The sequence below is a fragment of the Takifugu rubripes genome, chromosome 19, assembly GCF_901000725.2.
Source record: "Takifugu rubripes chromosome 19, fTakRub1.2, whole genome shotgun sequence".
NCBI lineage: Eukaryota > Metazoa > Chordata > Actinopteri > Tetraodontiformes > Tetraodontidae > Takifugu > Takifugu rubripes.
In genome coordinates, this window is record NC_042303.1 from 15,075,923 (window position 1) to 15,093,555 (window position 17,633).

Genomic DNA, 17,633 nt, shown 5'->3' on the forward strand with positions numbered 1-17,633 from the left:
AACGTGTACCCGAGGTTAAAAAAGTATTTAAATATCGTACACGCACACACACACACACACACACACCAAGAAGAATTAAAAAATTCAATACAGCCTTGAACTCATGACCTTTACTGCAGAATCTGCTGCTCATTTGTCCGAAATGTTGTCAACTTCTCTTTTTTTTTTTTTTTTTTTAGCTTTTCTCTCTTTAGAAGAAAACAATGTAATAAAAGCCACAGAAACGCAGTCACTCTATAGCCGTCTGAGGTGGTGTCTCACACTCCCCACACCGCCCCTCAAATCCACACGCAACACCTCTGCAGCTCTGAGATCTGGCGCGTATCTTGGGAAACACTCGCACCGAGGAATCCTTTTGAGTCGAGCCACGCTGGGAGCAGCCAGTGGCCGCTGACCTTTTCCCTCCGAGCAGCCTGCTATTACACCGGACTATGGCGCTCGCCTGAATGGGTGTTTGTGGCGTGCGATGTGCTGAGAGAAAGAGAAATGTTCAGGCTGAATGGCTCAGTGTCCCTGGCCTAAGGCAGGGTGGAGGAGGAGGCGGTGCTGCGCTCCCGGTGCGGGTTCAACTGTTTCAATAGTCTTAGAAAAGTCGAGCTCTTTGATGTGCGCGCTGCTGGCGCCTAAAAACAACATAACTTGTCTGCCCATTAGGGAGACTGACAAATCGTGACAGAGTGTTTATACTTGGCAATTGGTGACACAGACGCTCTCCTGAGATCTAAAAGGCAAAAAAAGGGATCCATTGTCAACGTGCGCTCCAGCAATTGTGGAGTGCTTTTAAAAAATTAGATTATGAATCAACGTCCTTGTAGGTGAAATCAAACTTGATCTTTACTTTTTCTCCCATCCCGAGGGGTAATGGCATCGTGACTCAGAGTCGGTGACATAATAGAAATCCCCACTTTTATGGACAGCACATAATGAGAAGGCAGAGTGGTGCAGCCAGGTAAATCAACGACAGCCCTGGCTTAAATCTCTCCCTGGCTCCGCTCCCTCCTCCTCCTGACTCCACATAATTTTTGACTTTAATGGATGTAGTCAAAGGGGGGAAAAATCCTCGTGATCCCTCCCCAAGCCCGGTAATTACCCCTAAATGACTGCGAAGGCCTGTGTGTTTCAATCTGATTAGAGCCCCGCAGCCATCAATAAACAGCGCCCCGCAAGAGGTCCTTCGCGTAAAGAGAGGGCAGTAAAGTGCGCAACATTCAAGAGGCTCTTCACAAACACGCACAAAGTCAATTATTACAGATGAGTCCTCGTGAATGAAGTTAAATATTTGGGCAAACAATGTTGGGAAACGTGGCACAAAGCTTATGATCGGATTAGAAAATGACATTGCTGAGGCGGAATTTAAGGGATTGGATCTCGATTAAACAGGCTACGTCGCGAGTTGCCTTTATTTGTGTCTAGTGGGTTGTTTAAAAAAGCAACTATTGTGAACTTTCCCCACTATCTCTCTCCTCCTCGGAGTTGTGTGCGGGACAGGCCCATCTCGCTGCTGATTGGCTGTTGCCCTCCCCACGCCTGCCTTATTACAGCCCTCAGCTCCGGTTTGGTCACATAAACATGAGGATATCGTGACAAGCGGCTGCGCGGCACAAACCCTGTGAGAGTCTTTCCACTGCACCCACCAGAGTCAACAAGTCACCTCATTCGTGCCAGGCGGAACTGCATGGCCCCATCGACCGCCATGTCAGCTTTGATGGCTGGTTTGAAAACCGAAGACCTTCCTGCGCGTTCGGTCCTCGTCGGCAGAGGCGACATGCAGACCAGCCTGAGTCCCGCGGAGGAGACCGGCAAGCCAAAAGTTGCGATCCTGCCTTTCAGCGTCGAGGCTCTCATGGCTGACAGGAAACCCAGCAGAGAGGTCGCGTCACCCGCCGGTGCTACGTCCGTGCCCGGGACGTCCCAGGTGATGGGGAAGAGCCCGAGGATGGGCGCGCTCGGTGCTGTGGATACTTCGGTTCCTGGTTTTGCCATGAGTCCCTTTTCCGTGGGCGACATCATGAACGTGCCAGAAGACGTGTTGATCAAACCGGACAGTCCGGACAGTAAAGAGAGGACTTCATGGATACAAAGTCCTCGGTTCTCCTCGACTCCTCCGCGTAAGTTTGCCAACTGAAGCCGCTGTCTCAACATAAATAATCAATAGGTTGGATATTTAAACACGTAAACTCTGCTTTCTACGCATTAGATAACGTTAACGTTCTCTTGTTTGCGCATGATTTAATCTTATTGAAGGTTTTGGGTGACATTTTACAGGGCGACTGAGTCCGCCTGCGTGTCCTCTCCGAAAACACAAGACGAACAGAAAGCCCCGAACCCCCTTCACCACGTCCCAGCTGCTGGCCTTGGAGAGGAAGTTCCGCCAGAAACAGTACCTCTCCATTGCAGAGCGCGCAGAGTTCTCCAGCTCCTTAAACTTGACGGAAACCCAGGTGAAAATCTGGTTCCAGAACAGAAGGGCCAAGGCCAAGCGGCTGCAGGAGGCAGAACTGGAAAAACTGAAAATGGCCGCAAAGCCCATGTTGCCCCCCGCTTTCGGGATTTCTTTTCCTCTTGGTGCGCACGTCCCCGCGTCCTATGCGGGGTCGCACCCTTTCCAGAGGCACACGCTGCCGGTTTCCCCCGTGGGACTGTACGCTGCTCACGTCGGATACAGTATGTACCACCTGGCCTGAGAAGGACGGAGGGGTCAGACGGGGTTTACGTAAGAGGCCCTGTGACAGTCGAGACGAGGCTGCGCCGTCTTAAGGGACCCTCTTCGCTGCGTGATCAGTGTTACTTTTTTCCGTGCGGCCATGACCTCCAAAAGGGCCTTTTCCCCTGAAGACATTCCGAGTTTTCCCCCGGCGAAAACAGCCCAATGTCCCCCGGTCACTTATCTGAAATCTGGTGTCCGTGGACGTGAAATTAAAAACACCACACCGGCAGCAGGAAGCTCAACTCAGCTGATCAATCCGAGTTAGAGTTCATGACTCTTCTGCGGACTTTACTTTGCGGTGAAGAGGCGGGGAGCGGCCCCACGGCCCACGGACAGTCACGCGTGGACGTTGGGCTGTGCGTCACCGCCGCCTCCATGTCGGCTCCCAGTCCGGCTCCCAGTCCGGCTCAGACGGCTGCTGGAGCAGCTCACAGACTAAAACGCAGCTGGACCTTTTGCGCCAGCAGTTTTTTGGGCTCATTCAGAGGCTGCTGTCGCTGCAAACGCCAACCTTTTTTTTTTTTGCATTCATAATAATGCGTAAATATGGGTAAATGAATCCAGTACGTGCTCTTTGAGAATTTGGGGAACCACAGCATTTGTCTTTAAAACAGCACTGTCTGTTGTTGGAATGATTCCCTTCGGAAGGGAAATGTGTACTGTAAAATACTGTATATTTGAAGAATATCCTCATTTATATTATGAATATATTTGTGATATAACTTAATAAATTGTTTATTCTTTTCCATGAATCCGTTGTGACTCGCACTGACACCAAAACAAACCAGTTCCAAAGGATATTCTACGGAAAACGGTTTCGTGCGGGACAAGGGTTGAAAATATAATATTTCAGGCCTGTCAACGCCCTAAAACATATGAAATAAGGTTTTAAAGCTGAATTGGTCAGCGGACACTGACGACACCGTCGCCATCCTGCAGGTATTTCACTGCGCCTTTAATAATGCCACGCAAACCTCCCGATGTTTGCTGGAATGTATGGCTCCAGCTGGTGTCCATTGCTCGGGACCAGACTTGGTTGGCGCCAGGAGCGTTTTGTGGAGCCGAGGAAGACGGAGCTGGACTGAGCTGTGCAGACGCCTAAACGATAAATATGGCAAATCGTTTCTGTGGGTTAAACTGCGTGTAAACAAGCCCCCAGAGTGTAATTACGGTGTATTTAGGGTGTAAAATGAGTCCGGTGACACCCCCATTATGGAGAGGAGAGGGTGTGCCAGATTAACTGACTGCAGTGCGTAAAGCAAATAGATGAGCTAGAGTTCTGGTTTTGTTCTACTATTACGGACACTTCAATGACAGAACAGGGATCACATGGGGGTAAAATTACAGAGCACTCCGAGAGGAGTTTTAAAGGCTTTCTGCTGCCTTCTCTGCCATTCAGGCAGGGGTTAAACTGCAGCGAAATAATTGCTGTAATGAGCAAAGGCAATCTGCCGCAGACAGAGGCCGGCTCCAGCGTGGCTGTAGCTCCAGGCAAGGCGGAACTTTTATCATTCCTAAAATGTCAACCAGGGACTGGGACGGGCAACGGCGCTGTGATTTCCTGCCGCACGCTGACAGGCTGCTGTCCTAAACAGCAACGACGGGCTGGTTCATTCAAAAAGCCGTCTGTCACCTGCGCCACTGCCGAACTGGAACATGCAGATTTAGACAAACAAAAAGCTGTTCCCCCCTCAGACTTTGACACCTTCTGAGCCATTTTATAGGAAGAAACAATATTTGGAAATAAGCTCAAAGGAGACTTCGCCCAGCGATGGGAACCCAGCTCTCTGCTTTTGTCTATTTTGCCGGGAGCCAAGGAGAAAAGACAAATGTCAGTGTTTATATCAGCCAAAAGATCACAGAGGGGGCTGTAAACCACTCCTGATCCGAAGGTAAATGGGTTATTATTGTCGCCTACATAAAAGATGAATGACGATTGAAGCGCAGGAGTCTGTGGCTGTTTAAACACGCAGACTTTTGTTCCAAATACGCGTAAAGGTCACGTCACGGATCCGATTTTAGGAAGAAACGGAATGCTTTTATTTAAGGGGATCTAGATTATGACGATTGCTGTTGTAAACCTGTATATTACAGTAAAACCAGATCAAACTTAAAACTGGCTCATCTCAGATCATTTATGGGGCTTCTAGATGTGTTGGTAATGAAATAATCACGTTTGAACAAAACTAAATTATCTATAAAAACAAATATACATTCTATTTTACCTAAATTTACAAAAAACTGATTAAGGCCTGTTCTGAATGAGCATTATTCAAATCTATAATTCTTCCCTAGAAACCATTAAACAAGATGAGCATTACTTCCTAAATAAAAATATGAATATACGACACCACCACCTTCTGTTTGGAGCTAGACTAAGAAAAACAGTTAAAACAAACCTTTAAAAAAGACAAAATGGTAAGATGGGCAATCAAAAGTGTAAGCCCTGAAGTATGATCAACACTTTCTTGTTGGATCTCTAAACTGTCTGTAAAATATTTTTAAAATGTCTGCAAGCACAAATTATTGCATAAATGCATAAAATCAAATCTAAATTATTCTTTTAAAATGTTTCTGTCAGTCTGCTGTCACTTATTCACGTAAAAAAAAAAAAGAAGCATATTTTAATTCCCTAATTTTAGGGGCCTTTGCCTCTACTAGAAGTTTGAATTAAACCTGAAGCAAAAATAATCATGATTGAAGATAATGCAGCAGGAAAAGAGCAATCACATCTATTTTTGTGGTTAAGACATAGAATTCATCTTTTGGATAATTGTTATTTATAGTAATTTAAATGAGTGTTACTTTTCTACATGACTAGATTGAACACGCTTTGTTGAGATGAAGTGTTATTAAGTACTGATATACAGACCACCTGGTGTTCGTGCTGTGTCCACTAGAGGGCGCCATTGTATCTGTTTCTGGTTGCCAAGATTTCGGGCAATCGTCTCCCTCATCAACCCAGCAAATAACGACTTTGCCTCGTAAATGAGTGCAACAATAATGAGTTTTAATGTCTATTTGTTTTAGATATGTGATGTTTTGAATCTTAGGTTAATAAAGCTTTATCCCACCGTAATTTCCAGCCCGAAGCGTTTTGCCAATATTGGAAAATAAGAGCAACGTTCTCTTATGTGGACTAATGAGGCAACATATCTTTGAAGGCGCAATAAAAGTGTTAAATGTGATGGAAAATTGCCCGGAAAGCCCATAAACCAGAATAAGTCACAGGCTGAATCACTTCATGTAAATAGTTGAGTGATCTGTCATTTACTAGGCCGTTTATTTCAACAAAGCAGAGAGTGATTACTGTCACCGTTCGGCTAAGTTGTTCAGAGGTTTATTGGGCAGAATTCAGCCTTTTGGGTGCAGCGTCACAGCGCATTAAAACGGTTAGACAGCCAGGCCAAACTGCAGTTTGTGTTCTGCTTTTAATTTGACTTAATGGAAGAAAATAGATTCTTTAATGACGATCAACCATCGGGGCAACTTTACAGCCTCGCTGCGGGCTCGTTTCTCCACAGACACAAGCGGCTGCAGAATATTTCAGATTTTACGGGGCTGGTTGCTTAATTAGCGGTGTGATAGGTTCCTGGTGCTTAAAAAAACCACCGAGATCAAACAGAAAGCAGCAGGCACCAAGGTTAGAATATTCCAGATCAGTAGTTAGACGAAACATTTTACATGTTGGAATGATGGACCTATGTCAGTTTTGTGAATTGGGTCTTTATAAATGCAGCATAAAACATTTAACACCCCTGTTTGATTGGATGACCAACAAATGCACCCAACAGCCAGAAACGATGCCAGTGATAATGGTCAGCGAGGCGAGTGGAAGCAGACAAACCGCAGCACCATGTAGCAAAAACAATAAAATAAAATTTTAAAAAACAACAAAAAAGCGGTGAAACACCGCTGAGATACGATGACTCAACTTTTTATTCACGTTTTATTCACTCACACACACACACACACACACACACATACACACACACACACACACACACGTTTTGTGGCGTGTGCGTGTGTTGGGGGATAGTAGATGATAGAAAGTACTCACCATAAATGACCAGCAGGGGGCAGCAGACGCACTCGGAAGATTAAATCCATGGAAGCTGACCACAGTGGACCAACTGTGCCATAGACAGACAACGCAAATGCTAAAGAAAACTAGGAACAATGGAAAAAACAATCAATCTTAATCTTACCTGATTGTCAGTATCAATTTCCTCTAGCAGCACAAACAGGCTTAAAATTTCTTCCACAACAAATTTCAACCAACCAACCAACCAACCCAAACAACTTACCCGGGTCTAAAAATAATGACATAAATGGAACAATATTTGTCTTGAGCATATTGATATACTTTAAAATAATGGCTACAATAAAATCTATCAGACACAGATGATATGTAAAATGCTTTTATTACATAAACATGTACGGTTATAAAGAATGCATTACAGTTTGTACCATATTGAAGAACCCACAAAGAAAACAAGTGAAAGATGAAAACAGTAGTAGAAAGAAGTCACAGTGGTAACCACAATGCTATCAAAAAAAAAGAAAAAGAAAAAAGCTGCTTGCTGCTCCTTTAACACATGTATGCAGAGCTGAGGTTAGGGCAACATGACATATTTCTCGTAATGGTGCCTGACGCTTTGATCAGCGAGCAGCACTTAGGCCGCGCTCACAAGCCTCTCATATTAGGTTTATTATTGAGAGACTTGGTATGGTTGGTATCCAGCAAATTTCCTGTGGAAACTTCTGCACACCAGGCTGGAATGCAGCCACCAAAGTTGGCTAACGTGTCTGCAGCAGGAGGTGGGTGAGGACAGGCCCTGCGTGTGCTGATGCACGTCGGTGTGCTGTCCTTTACCACCGTGCATGTGTGTGTGTGTGTGTGATGTATTAAACCATTCCTGCTCATCTTTCCTCCAACAGCTGTAGCCTGTCCTCTGTGTAGTGAGGAGTGCCGTGTCCAGTATCAATGGCCTCACAGTCGTCCATGAAAAACACCAGGTCCTGCCACACACACACACACACACACACACACACACACACACACACACAGACACACACATATGTACACACTGACTTGCACGCAGGGACACAGCAGCCATGTATGAGAGGTTCTTACCCGGTAGCAAAGCCTGGTGATGATGGTGTACAAGTTCTGCACTTTCCGTTTCAGCAGCATCATCCGGGGACGCTTCCTGCACGACTGGTCCGGGTGGTTCAGCACCACGTACAGAAAGTCCCGCAGTTTGCTGGTGACGCACGAGTTCTATGGAATCGGAGGTGTGGCAGCATTTATCCATGACTGATTACACCAACAACACTTCACGTTTGCTCTGATAATTCACACGAGGGTATTGGTGCAAATGAGGGACGCAAACCTTTTTTTGAGCTGACCGTAAAAACTCATGAATAATTTATCAATAATTTTAGATTGTTGCTCTGCAACTGATTTATTCTCAAAAGAATGATTAACTTAAGGCCTATAAAGACTTATCAGTCCTAATTCTGGGGATTACATTTAATTCAATTTAAATGAAAGATGCTTCATGATATCCCAAAGCTCACTGTCTCTAGGCGACTCATAACTAATAATCATCCATCTATTTTTGCAGCTTGATGTCACTGGCTAAAATAATAAAGCTTAATATCTGTTACATGCACATTCACCCATGTGTTCAGACTTACGTGCACGTCAAGGAAGATGGTGGGTAGAACTTCGGCACACGTTTTCTGGAATTGAACAGGGCGCGTGAAACACATTATACACGTGCCCGCGTGTGCGTGTGCGTGTGCTTGATGCTCACCGTGCGCTCGGACGTGTGGATCTTGTCCAGCAGGGTCATGACTTCTTTGCTGAGGCCGAGCGCTCTGGAGTAGCAGGTCGGGGGCGCGCAGCCCGACAGGCGCAGGACGCAGCAGAGACCCAGAAGAGCCGCGAGCTTCATGGTTCCGAGACGCGCTGATCAGCCCGCTGCAGCAGGGGGTCCCGATGAGGGTCCGCGCACAGTGGCGAGCAGGACCGGCTCTGGATCCAGAGGTGGAGTGGTCGAGGGGTGGGGGTCGGGGGAAAGGACCGACGATGACGCGTTTAAAGGCCGCAGGAAAACATGGTTGTTTTGGAAGCTCCACATACCAGGAGATGTTTTTTTTTTACTCCGCCTGCTCGCAGCTCTGCAAAATTTCCCCTTACACAACTCTGACATGCCAGCAGCAGCAAGAGGAGAACTTTACATCTATTTTAATCAGCGTTTAAACTGTTGCAGATTTTCAATTAAAAAAAAAAACACCGATATTTAATGTTTTTACATTCATAAAACGAGTCGCAATTGCACACTGAAAGCAGTTTTTACTCTGTCCCCATAACAAGAATATAAAAGACTAAAGGGTTTATATAGGCTTGTAAATCACGTTCCAATTTGTAAAAAGGAAATGAGTCTGGAAACATTTCAGCTGCCTTTACTTAAAAAAAAGAAATGCCAAAAACAGATGGTACACACATTTAATTAAAAAAAAAAAAACCAAAAGATTTGCTACATGAACAGGTACCTTTATGAATATATTTAATTACTTGTATAACTTGCAAAACAAAAACATGCCGTAGATTCTTAAGGTAGGTCTGTTGGCGCCACTGAGCTTTTCTTTAGATTGAGGAAGTTCTTTTTCTTTTTTCTTCTCGGAGGCTCCTCGAGGTCACATGACAGAGGTGGGTCTCGGAACACAAACAGCTTTCCTGCGGTCGCAGGGAAGCTCTGCTCGAGGCCGGCCGAGCCAGGCGTTCCAACCTCATTTTCTGCCTCCACTCTGGCTCCCACGCCCGCAGTGCTGCTGCTGCGTAGCTGCTGCGCGACTGTGGCGGAGCGATCCGCACTTGCACCGCCATCCCTTCCTTTGCCTTCCACCAGCAGTGGTGGCACATTCCTCAGAACTGGGAAACAAGATCGGGGCAGCAGTTTTCCCATCAGGCTTTGCCTCCTTTCCTGGAGTCTTTGAACGTTGGAGGACAAAGGGGCTGTTGTTAGAGGAGCTGGAGTGTTAAAGTGCTTCAACTATACACGCCTCACTGTAGCTCAGCTATGAAAGCCATGAACAAGCACATTTCTGACGCAGCAGATCTCACCTCGCGCCGTCCACCACGCAGGGGAAAATCTCTGGCATGTGACTGCGGACCACATCTGCCCTCAGTTTACCAGGAATCAGTCTGTTCACCTTCTCAGCAAACCTGCACAAACAGTCATTAATGTACAATAAACTAGGTGGTGGTGGGTGGGTGGGTGGGGGGGGGGACTTCAAATATGGATGATGATGATGATTCAAGATTCAAGAGTACTTTATTGATCCCTTTAGTACTCTTGAATGATGCAGCAGAGAAGCTCTCATCCTCTTCAGGTCAGTGACTTCTGACCTGCATAATCTAATCAGGTCATGAGTAAGTCCAAGGGGACTTTTGTGGTAAAAGTCAAGGAATTCCCCTCAAAAAAAAAAGCATTCCTGAGATATTGCGTTCACAAGAAAGGGAGGAGCAAAGCAACAGCTATCGTGCACAGCTGTCATCGGTACAGTGAAACAGTAAAAACATAAAGTAGAACATCTGTAAGCAGGAGGGAAACAGATGTGTTCCATAGGACTGGCCCACATGTGCTATCTCTTTGCATTTAGCGGGTTTCATCAGGTGCTGGCGAGCGTTAAATCAGCAAAGCAATGCCAACCATTTGATTTAGAAACCTTTTCCCTTCGAACTGAAGCCGGCTGAGAAGGTTTTACAGGTATTTTAAACCAAATTCTATTGATATTAATAGTTTCAACGCTCCAAGTGGTTAGTGGGTAACCCAGTTTGGCAAAAATGTGGACATATACTTATAATATTCATTTAAATTTGCATGATGGAGGTTTAAAACATGTTTTAAAAGGATCAATAAGGGGTTAAACTCTAACCTGCAAAGAAAATGCCAAAAAACTGCTTCAATACGGCTGTTCTTTTCCAAGTGGCTGGCATCCAAAGAGACCTCCTGAGACATTAATCACTGGTGCAATAATAAACTCGGAGGGATTTAAGCCGGACAATGTTTGAGTGTACCGAGCAGAGTGAATAAAATGAGTGGAATCGTTTATCTCTCCATCCGAGCGGTGGGAAAACGTCCCATATGGAGCACAGTTCAAACAGCGCTGCTTGGATTACATTACAACAACTGGTGTGAGTTGGTTGTTTCAGCCGTATTCTGGCCTTTGATTTTTTTAACTTGCAAAGAAACAGACTGAAATTAAAATGCTTTAAAAAGTGCTGACACTGACTGTCTGTTAGTGCAGGATATAGTAGAGGAAGAACTATAACCTTTGACCTTTGCATGTCAAGTAAATATCTCATATAGCAAACTAACAAATCTAGTATAGTAAATTTGAATTTCTAAGATATAGAATAAAATGTTTACGACGTAGAGCTCTGTGGACAGATAGCTATGGCACAAGAAGTGTCGTTTGGAATAATTAATATCAGGCATGTTTCCATGTAAATGTTTCTTACTCCGTTTGCTCCTGCTCTGCTGGTGATGAACCGGGGGGCTGCTTGGAACAGAGGGCATCAGTGATGGAGAGGAGCTCGCTCTCCGGCAGGACGGGAAGGAGGAGGCGCAGAGCCTCCAGGAGGAGCTCGGCAGACACCCGACCCTGCTTCACCAGCTGAGACGTAAACACCAGATCCTGAGAAGCAGAACAGACAGTAGAGCAGGAGCGAAGCACGACTCCGTCTTCTGACTGCTTGGATGTTGGTTGAAAACAACACCCAGTTCATTCAGACCTGGTCACAGTTTGTTTCCAGCTGCGTGAGCCTCGTTTGTTCTCTCAGATCTTCCATGGCTTGAGTGTGAGAAGTCCTTTCCTGCAGTCTGAAGACGTCATCATGAGTCAGGTTCCACCAACATCCACAGAGCTCGACAATCCAGAGACAACGTTGTTGTGACAGCTCACCTCTCAGCCAGGAGAGCGAGCACCTGTTCCCGCTTGTAGAGGGCGTCCTGGATGATGGACGCCATCCGGCAGTCTCGCTGCACGTGGAACAGCCTCTCCTCCTCCTCCCCTCCAGAGTCTGTTGCCCTCGGTCCAGCCTGAGCTGTTAAAAGGCCTTGCAGCTCTGCCCTCTCTCTCTGGAGCTGCTGTTCTGCTTCCTCGAGAGCCTGTGAGTCCATTTACACTCTGATCAGTTCAATTAAAGTCAACCTACCACAGGTGTTAAACCCGAGATTCAAGCACCGCCTACCAAGCAGTGGTTCTGGATGCACTGGGCCATATGTTGCCTGTCCAGGCTCTTCCGCTCTCTGAGGTTCTGTATGAGCAGGCTGTACAGAGTGAGTGTGGCCCTGGAGGTCTCCAGCACTTTGGTCCTCCTCTCAGCTTTCTGGTAATGAAGCGCTGCCATCTGCATCGCCAAGCTATTGGCACGAGAGCGCAGGTCCTCCTCCCTCTCCCTCTGCATCTCCTCCTGTACCTGACATGATACAGGCTGATGCGTCTCAGTCACACTTCATGGTGTTATCACATTCCTGCTGATAAACACTGGCCTCCTCTTTCCCCCCAGAAATTCACTGCACTTATTAAGTGGCTTAGCGTAAGAAGAACAACTACTTTATTCATGATGATGCTCTCCATCTCCTTTTCCTCCTCAAAGAGTTGAATTCTGCCCTCGAGGCTTTTCTGGAACAGCAGCAGGTCAGCTGGTGCCGCTTTCAGTCGCTTCTCCCTGGTTTTCCATTTGAACTGGACATCTCTCTGCAGAGACCATAATATCCAAACAGCAGATGGAGGAGAGTCGATGAGCAAGCTGTCCCAGTGTTGTGACTGCACCGTTGATGCCATGTGCGCAGACAACTGCTGTGCAATTAAACAACTTCAAAGATAAATGATTACTTTTTAGTTCATTCATACATTTTCTTGAGATTTGGGTGATATTTCTCTCCTGGCCTAAATTAGTTTTACAAAATGAACAGACAGAAAAGCATTTATATGAATGCATTTTCAAAATAAGAGATTTCCGCATTGTCTCAGACAATATGTGTAAAACGGAGTAAGACTTATAGTAATAGAACTAAGACTGCAAAGAAGCTAGTGTACATAAAAACTGGAACACAACAAATGTTAAGGCAGCACAAATGTGATGCTGGAGGAATTTGGAAAAGGAAGCAGCCTATAACCAGATGCTACACTCAGCAGTGATGGCGTTTCAACACCATGATGTGTGATTCACCATTTGCTCCACATTTTCCTTCCTCTCCGCCGCCAGGGTGGTGTGCAGTTTCTTTCTGGAGACAGCGTGAGGCAGCACCAGACACCGGTCCATCACCGAGAGGCACTTTAGAAACTCCAGTTTCATCCTGAGACGGTCTTCTTCACACAGAGACAACTGGGACGAACACAAACAACTGGGACAGAAAAGTAGCAGATAAATTGTAGACGGATGTGCGGCAACACTCGTCTGATAAAAGTGCGACCGTGTCACCGACCTGAAGAAAGCTCTGCTGTGTGCTCTGTGCTCTCTCTGCTCCTGGAGCTCTCTCTCCATAGCTTCCTGCAGAGCCTCTCTGGTGCAGCTGAGTGTCTGCAAGGCCGCTTTGCCCTCTTGGTGCAGCCTTTCCTGACCCTGCAGGAGGCTACTCACTCCCTGTCCCTGTGCTTGTCCTGGTCCTCCTGCTTCGGGTTCTATCTGCAGCAGGGTGTGAGGACTCCCTGGAGGAAGAACTGCGAGCAGGTCCTGGGCAGCGGAGGGCTGAATGGCTTTAACTTCATTTACAGCATTTTGGATCACACGCATGGTCACCTTTAATGCAGAGATGACAGGCATATGAAGTCATTTCAACTCGTGAGCCTAGTTGTGGTGAAGCGTGGCACCTTGCGGATATCAGCGGCGGCCTCTTCATCCAAGTTGTTGATGAGTTCTGCTAGCTCCAAGCTGTGAGCGGTCAGCAGGTTCTGCCAGCGCTGTAGGTGTCGGGCGACTTCCATCTTTCCCTCCAGGCTCTTGCACATTCCTGACAACTCATTCTGCCTCTGCTTGTGCACCCGCAACTACAGGAGTCAAAAATAGTCGCAGGTGAATTTAGGAATTCGAATATTCATGTCAGGTTCGATTAAATGTCTCTTCACCATGGCAGAGATGAGCTCACGCCTCTTCTTGATTAGTCCACAACGCATGGATCTCTTCTCTAGGCTCAGTGCCTCATCCAGTCTCTGCCTCACCATCACCAGCTCTTTCTGGGCTTCGTCCTGAAGCTGGTCAACCTTCTCTACGGGTAAAGTACTCCCCCTAGTGGCCGAAGCACAGAACATCTAGTATATGTAATTAAAGCGTGTAAAACTCAAGATAACTTTCGTTTCTATAGGATCATTTAATTTTGCTTTGAAGTTTTGATCATTAGAAGTTCTATTAAAAAAAAATAATTTAATTTACAGAGAAGTTTAATACACACCTCCTGATTTGACAAAACCAGTTGTCTAAATTATTAGAAGTAATGGAGAAGGTGTCAGAAATGAGGCTGTTGAGGCTGTGAAGGCTGTGAACCAAGAACTTCCTCTGGGCATGGCGCTCAGCCAACACATAACGCTGATTGGCAAGAACCACATCCAGGACTTCCTCTAGATGATCCTGGAGAGGAAATAAGTAATGTTTAAAATGGTTCATATTCTTTATGCATCTGTCACATGTACAAATCTCACTTGACAGTCAAAATATTCGTGCTGAAGACTCTTGGCTGTGCTCCTCTCCATTTCACCCATCCGGGTGGCCTCCTCCAGTTCTTCAGAGAAGATTTTGTGCAGTTCCACCCGGCGCCACTCAATGATCTGCCTCTGGACCTTCGCTGAGGCTTCTTCATGCTGCACCAACAGCTTGGCCTGGAGCCGACTCTGTCTCAGCTTGTGCAGCTTCTCCAGGAGGACACTGCAGCGGAGGAGCTCCTGGGACACGTTTCAATAGTTTTACAAGCAAACAAACAGTATTCTGATACGCTCACACATTCACTGAGAGAACTTCAATATTTTATCCAAAAAACACAAAAATTAATACATTTATAGGTTATAAAAAGGGGCTGAGAGCGTGTATCACCTGTTGGTCTGCCTGTTTGTACAGCAGCTCAGCTTGAGCCTTCTCTGCAGTTTCTCTGTGATGCTCAGCTTCCATTTCTTCCCGGGACTCCAGGTTGCACTGATTGGCCAGTGCGGCCATGCGAGCCGCTCTCTCCTCCTTCAGACGGCCCTCCATGCCCAGCAGCTGCCCGTAGAGCACACTGAGCAGCCTCTGCTGGGTCTGGATGCTGGCGTGACCCTGGGACAGCAGGCCGCCAAGCAATGAAGACATCACATCCTTGTAGATCTGAATCCGGGTAGCCTCCATGTTGTTGGTGGCGCGCAGCAGTGTAGACATTTCAAGGCTTGTGGGTTAAAATCAGAGTTAACACCCATCCCTGGTACATCATATTAGTCAATGAGTGAATTCTTTTAATCCTCATTTCAAATCTCCTTACTTCTCTAAACTCTGATACATGTTCTGGGGCTCCTCCAGTACCATCGTATCCACAATCTTGTCTTCAAATGCAGCCTCCTCTTTTATAGTCTCGTCTATGTTGCAATCGGCATCATCTGGGTCTGAATCTTCTCTTTTTCTCTGAATTACACACGCGCACAATAATTTTAGTTACAACTCTTACACTACTACTCTTTGACAACATGACACATAATATTTCAATTTAACCTACTGGATATTTGCACCTAACAGGGGGGGAAATACTGTTTTATTTTGTTATTTGATGAGAATAAAAGCCATTATTTTATACTCTCTGTTGAAGAAGGTTCAGTCTGGTTCTGGAACCTGTTAGATTCATGGCCAGAAAGCCCAGAGACAGCAGGACTATCGTGACAAAGAATCCCACAACAAATCCAGCAAAATGAGCACTGTGGTTGGGATGAATCTAAAACGTGAGCACAAAAGAACAAAACATGAAAAAAACATGAAAAGATGGCGGTGTGTTTCCATTGACAGAACGCCGTTTACCCTGTCAGTTGAGTTCACTCTCAGGGTTAGATTAGTCGTCAACGGTCCAAACATGCTGACATCATTCTATGAAGTTGAGAAAACACAGTTGCCTTTGTACCGTTTCCACTCAGTTCAAAAATACATAAAGAAATAAATACCTGTGAGGCATTAGAAAAGGTAAGGAAAGCCGGAAGGTCCAGAACTTCAATCTTATGACTCCTTATTTGAGCGGTGTAATTGACAATAACTTGGGATCCAGCTGGGGGAAAAAAAGGTCAATAAAGAGATTAAAATTTAGTCCAGATGGAGCAAGAAGATAAAAGTTAAACCCGTGACATTTTCACTTCTGCACTTACCTGACAGTGAATCAATGGCAAACGTCTGGTAGCCTCTTTCCACCACCCTGCCTTCAGTTCTTATGGGAACTATTCCAGAGGTGGAATCCCGAATAGCCACTTGAGACAGGTTGGTGCCGCTGCCCCCCGCAGGGCCCGAGTTGTCTATCATCAAGTAAAATGTCAGCTGCGGAGGCTCGCTGCCGAGCTTCAGCTGGAGACAAACAGTATTAACTGAGAACATACAACTCTTCCTGGAGGGTGCAGAATATAAAAGGTCAGAGTGGCGTACCTGCGCACACTTATGAAACTTGATGCCAAACGCAAAAGATGGCGCCACGCTTTGAACCTGCAGAACGATTCAAGAGAGCATCACCCCACACACCATCCTTCCAAGACACTACGGCACCTATGAACAACTGAAGAGCTAAAAGAAAGGCCATGCACGGCATTAGCATTGCTCGCACCTGAGGAAGAGAGAGCCCTGAATTATGTCTGGTCACGGTCCTTCTGCGGCTTTGGAGGTGTAAGATTTTGGACATGAAGCCCAATGATTTGGAAAAGGAGTGTTGCCATGGATCAACAGCCGCTGAAGAGACTGGAGAAAGTGCAGAATCCTTCCTCGCTATCGTACCTGAGGTTTATTACAAGATGTAGGATTCGGATTTGAGTTGACCATTGTGTGCTTCCTCCCAATTACTGATAGGTGTTTAGCAGGAGATGAAGAACTTACCATCCTTCCGAAGCAATGAGCACTCTGCTGATTTTTCGTGATGATGTTGCGTAATTTGGACTCTGGAGCAACTCTGGTAAATGGAAGAAACGTTATCCATCAATGACCAACCAGCAGAATATAGTCACGCCACGAGTATGTAAACTCAGCCAAACTTCAACAACCCGACTGTCCAACTATAAATCCTGCTGTATTTCCATACCTGCACGTCCGACAGAGGAGATGTCGCCCGGTTTGGTGCGTCCCGACCCGCAGCATCGCAACACTCCGAAGGTCCCGGGATGTGCTCCAAAACACCGGTTACATTGTGACGCCAGTCCAAAAGTAAAAGAGGTGGTAGCCAACATAGCACCTGAACAGACACCACCAAGCACAATACCGCGACATTGTTGGCGTTTAAGTGTCCGAGAAGCATTCGTAAGGTCGGTGTGCCAGCCTCACCACCGGGCGGGAGCCGCTAGCTAACGGGCTGCATTGCTTCTGGATGTGGCCGTCGTTCAAGTCCCTTTTCCTTCTTTGAAAAACAGCAAATGGACCAGTACCGGACGAACAAGAGCATGTTACTTGCACGCCAAGTTTTTCAAAAGGTTTAAAAAATATCGGAGTACAAAATCCACAGGCATCACCGCCGAAGATCGAGTTCGGAAACACTTCCAAACTTTTGGGAAAACGAATAATTGAACCGATGAGCGTCAAAACAAGAAAAGTACGTGTAGTTATTTCCGCATCTTGCTTTCAAAATAAACGCCCGAAGAAGGGAATTGAAAATATACAATAATATAACACAAAAAATGGAACATTTCAGTACTGCATGAAATGTCCCCT

At 46.0% G+C, this 17,633-nt stretch overlaps 3 protein-coding genes across 4 annotated transcripts; 1 reads left to right on the plus strand and 2 right to left on the minus strand.

Annotated features, from left to right (window-relative positions):
• Nucleotides 1-1,537: 1,537 nt before the first annotated feature.
• On the plus strand, nucleotides 1,538-3,459 carry msx1a (muscle segment homeobox 1a). Its single transcript, XM_003979543.3, has 2 exons — nucleotides 1,538-2,108; nucleotides 2,266-3,459. Exons 1-2 carry the CDS (start codon nucleotides 1,676-1,678, stop codon nucleotides 2,682-2,684), a joined length of 852 nt encoding a protein of 283 aa, XP_003979592.2. The 5' UTR covers nucleotides 1,538-1,675; the 3' UTR covers nucleotides 2,685-3,459.
• A 3,653-nt stretch (nucleotides 3,460-7,112) lies between these two features.
• On the minus strand, nucleotides 7,113-8,917 carry cytl1 (cytokine like 1). Its single transcript, XM_003973603.3, has 4 exons — nucleotides 8,530-8,917; nucleotides 8,411-8,455; nucleotides 7,845-7,991; nucleotides 7,113-7,729 (listed from the first exon to the last, which is right to left on the minus strand). Exons 1-4 carry the CDS (start codon nucleotides 8,668-8,670, stop codon nucleotides 7,631-7,633), a joined length of 432 nt encoding a protein of 143 aa, XP_003973652.2. The 5' UTR covers nucleotides 8,671-8,917; the 3' UTR covers nucleotides 7,113-7,630.
• A 351-nt stretch (nucleotides 8,918-9,268) lies between these two features.
• On the minus strand, nucleotides 9,269-17,502 carry evc2 (EvC ciliary complex subunit 2). Of its 2 annotated transcripts, XM_011614164.2 has the most exons (24): nucleotides 17,250-17,502; nucleotides 17,011-17,160; nucleotides 16,809-16,881; nucleotides 16,543-16,709; nucleotides 16,368-16,424; nucleotides 16,097-16,289; nucleotides 15,899-15,999; nucleotides 15,759-15,824; nucleotides 15,541-15,675; nucleotides 15,232-15,371; nucleotides 14,814-15,138; nucleotides 14,426-14,665; nucleotides 14,179-14,354; nucleotides 13,856-14,015; nucleotides 13,601-13,777; nucleotides 13,216-13,529; nucleotides 12,960-13,134; nucleotides 12,341-12,484; nucleotides 11,976-12,203; nucleotides 11,687-11,892; nucleotides 11,517-11,604; nucleotides 11,244-11,419; nucleotides 9,843-9,944; nucleotides 9,269-9,709 (listed from the first exon to the last, which is right to left on the minus strand). In XM_011614164.2, exons 4-24 carry the CDS (start codon nucleotides 16,615-16,617, stop codon nucleotides 9,331-9,333), a joined length of 3,657 nt encoding a protein of 1,218 aa, XP_011612466.2. In that variant the 5' UTR covers nucleotides 16,618-16,709; nucleotides 16,809-16,881; nucleotides 17,011-17,160; nucleotides 17,250-17,502; the 3' UTR covers nucleotides 9,269-9,330.
• Between the last annotated feature and the right edge of the window lie 131 nt (nucleotides 17,503-17,633).

What these genes read in the sequence shown, in the direction of transcription:
- msx1a (XM_003979543.3), top strand. Translation starts at nt 1,676, where the DNA reads ATGGCCCCATCGACCGCCATGTCAGCTTTGATGGCTGGTTTGAAAACC. An exon ending in GTTCTCCTCGACTCCTCCGC is followed by an intron (nt 2,109 to 2,265) that starts GTAAGTTTGCCA and finishes GACATTTTACAG; the next exon opens with GGCGACTGAGTCCGCCTGCG.
- cytl1 (XM_003973603.3), bottom strand. Translation starts at nt 8,670, where the DNA reads ATGAAGCTCGCGGCTCTTCTGGGTCTCTGCTGCGTCCTGCGCCTGTCG. An exon ending in TCCACACGTCCGAGCGCACG is followed by an intron (nt 8,456 to 8,529) that starts GTGAGCATCAAG and finishes GTTCAATTCCAG; the next exon opens with AAAACGTGTGCCGAAGTTCT. An exon ending in TCACCAGGCTTTGCTACCGG is followed by an intron (nt 7,730 to 7,844) that starts GTAAGAACCTCT and finishes TGTGTGTGGCAG; the next exon opens with GACCTGGTGTTTTTCATGGA.
- evc2 (XM_011614164.2), bottom strand. Translation starts at nt 16,617, where the DNA reads ATGTCCAAAATCTTACACCTCCAAAGCCGCAGAAGGACCGTGACCAGA. An exon ending in TGGTTTTGTCAAATCAGGAG is followed by an intron (nt 14,016 to 14,178) that starts GTGTGTATTAAA and finishes TTCGGCCACTAG; the next exon opens with GGGGAGTACTTTACCCGTAG. An exon ending in GTGAGCTCATCTCTGCCATG is followed by an intron (nt 13,778 to 13,855) that starts GTGAAGAGACAT and finishes TGACTCCTGTAG; the next exon opens with TTGCGGGTGCACAAGCAGAG.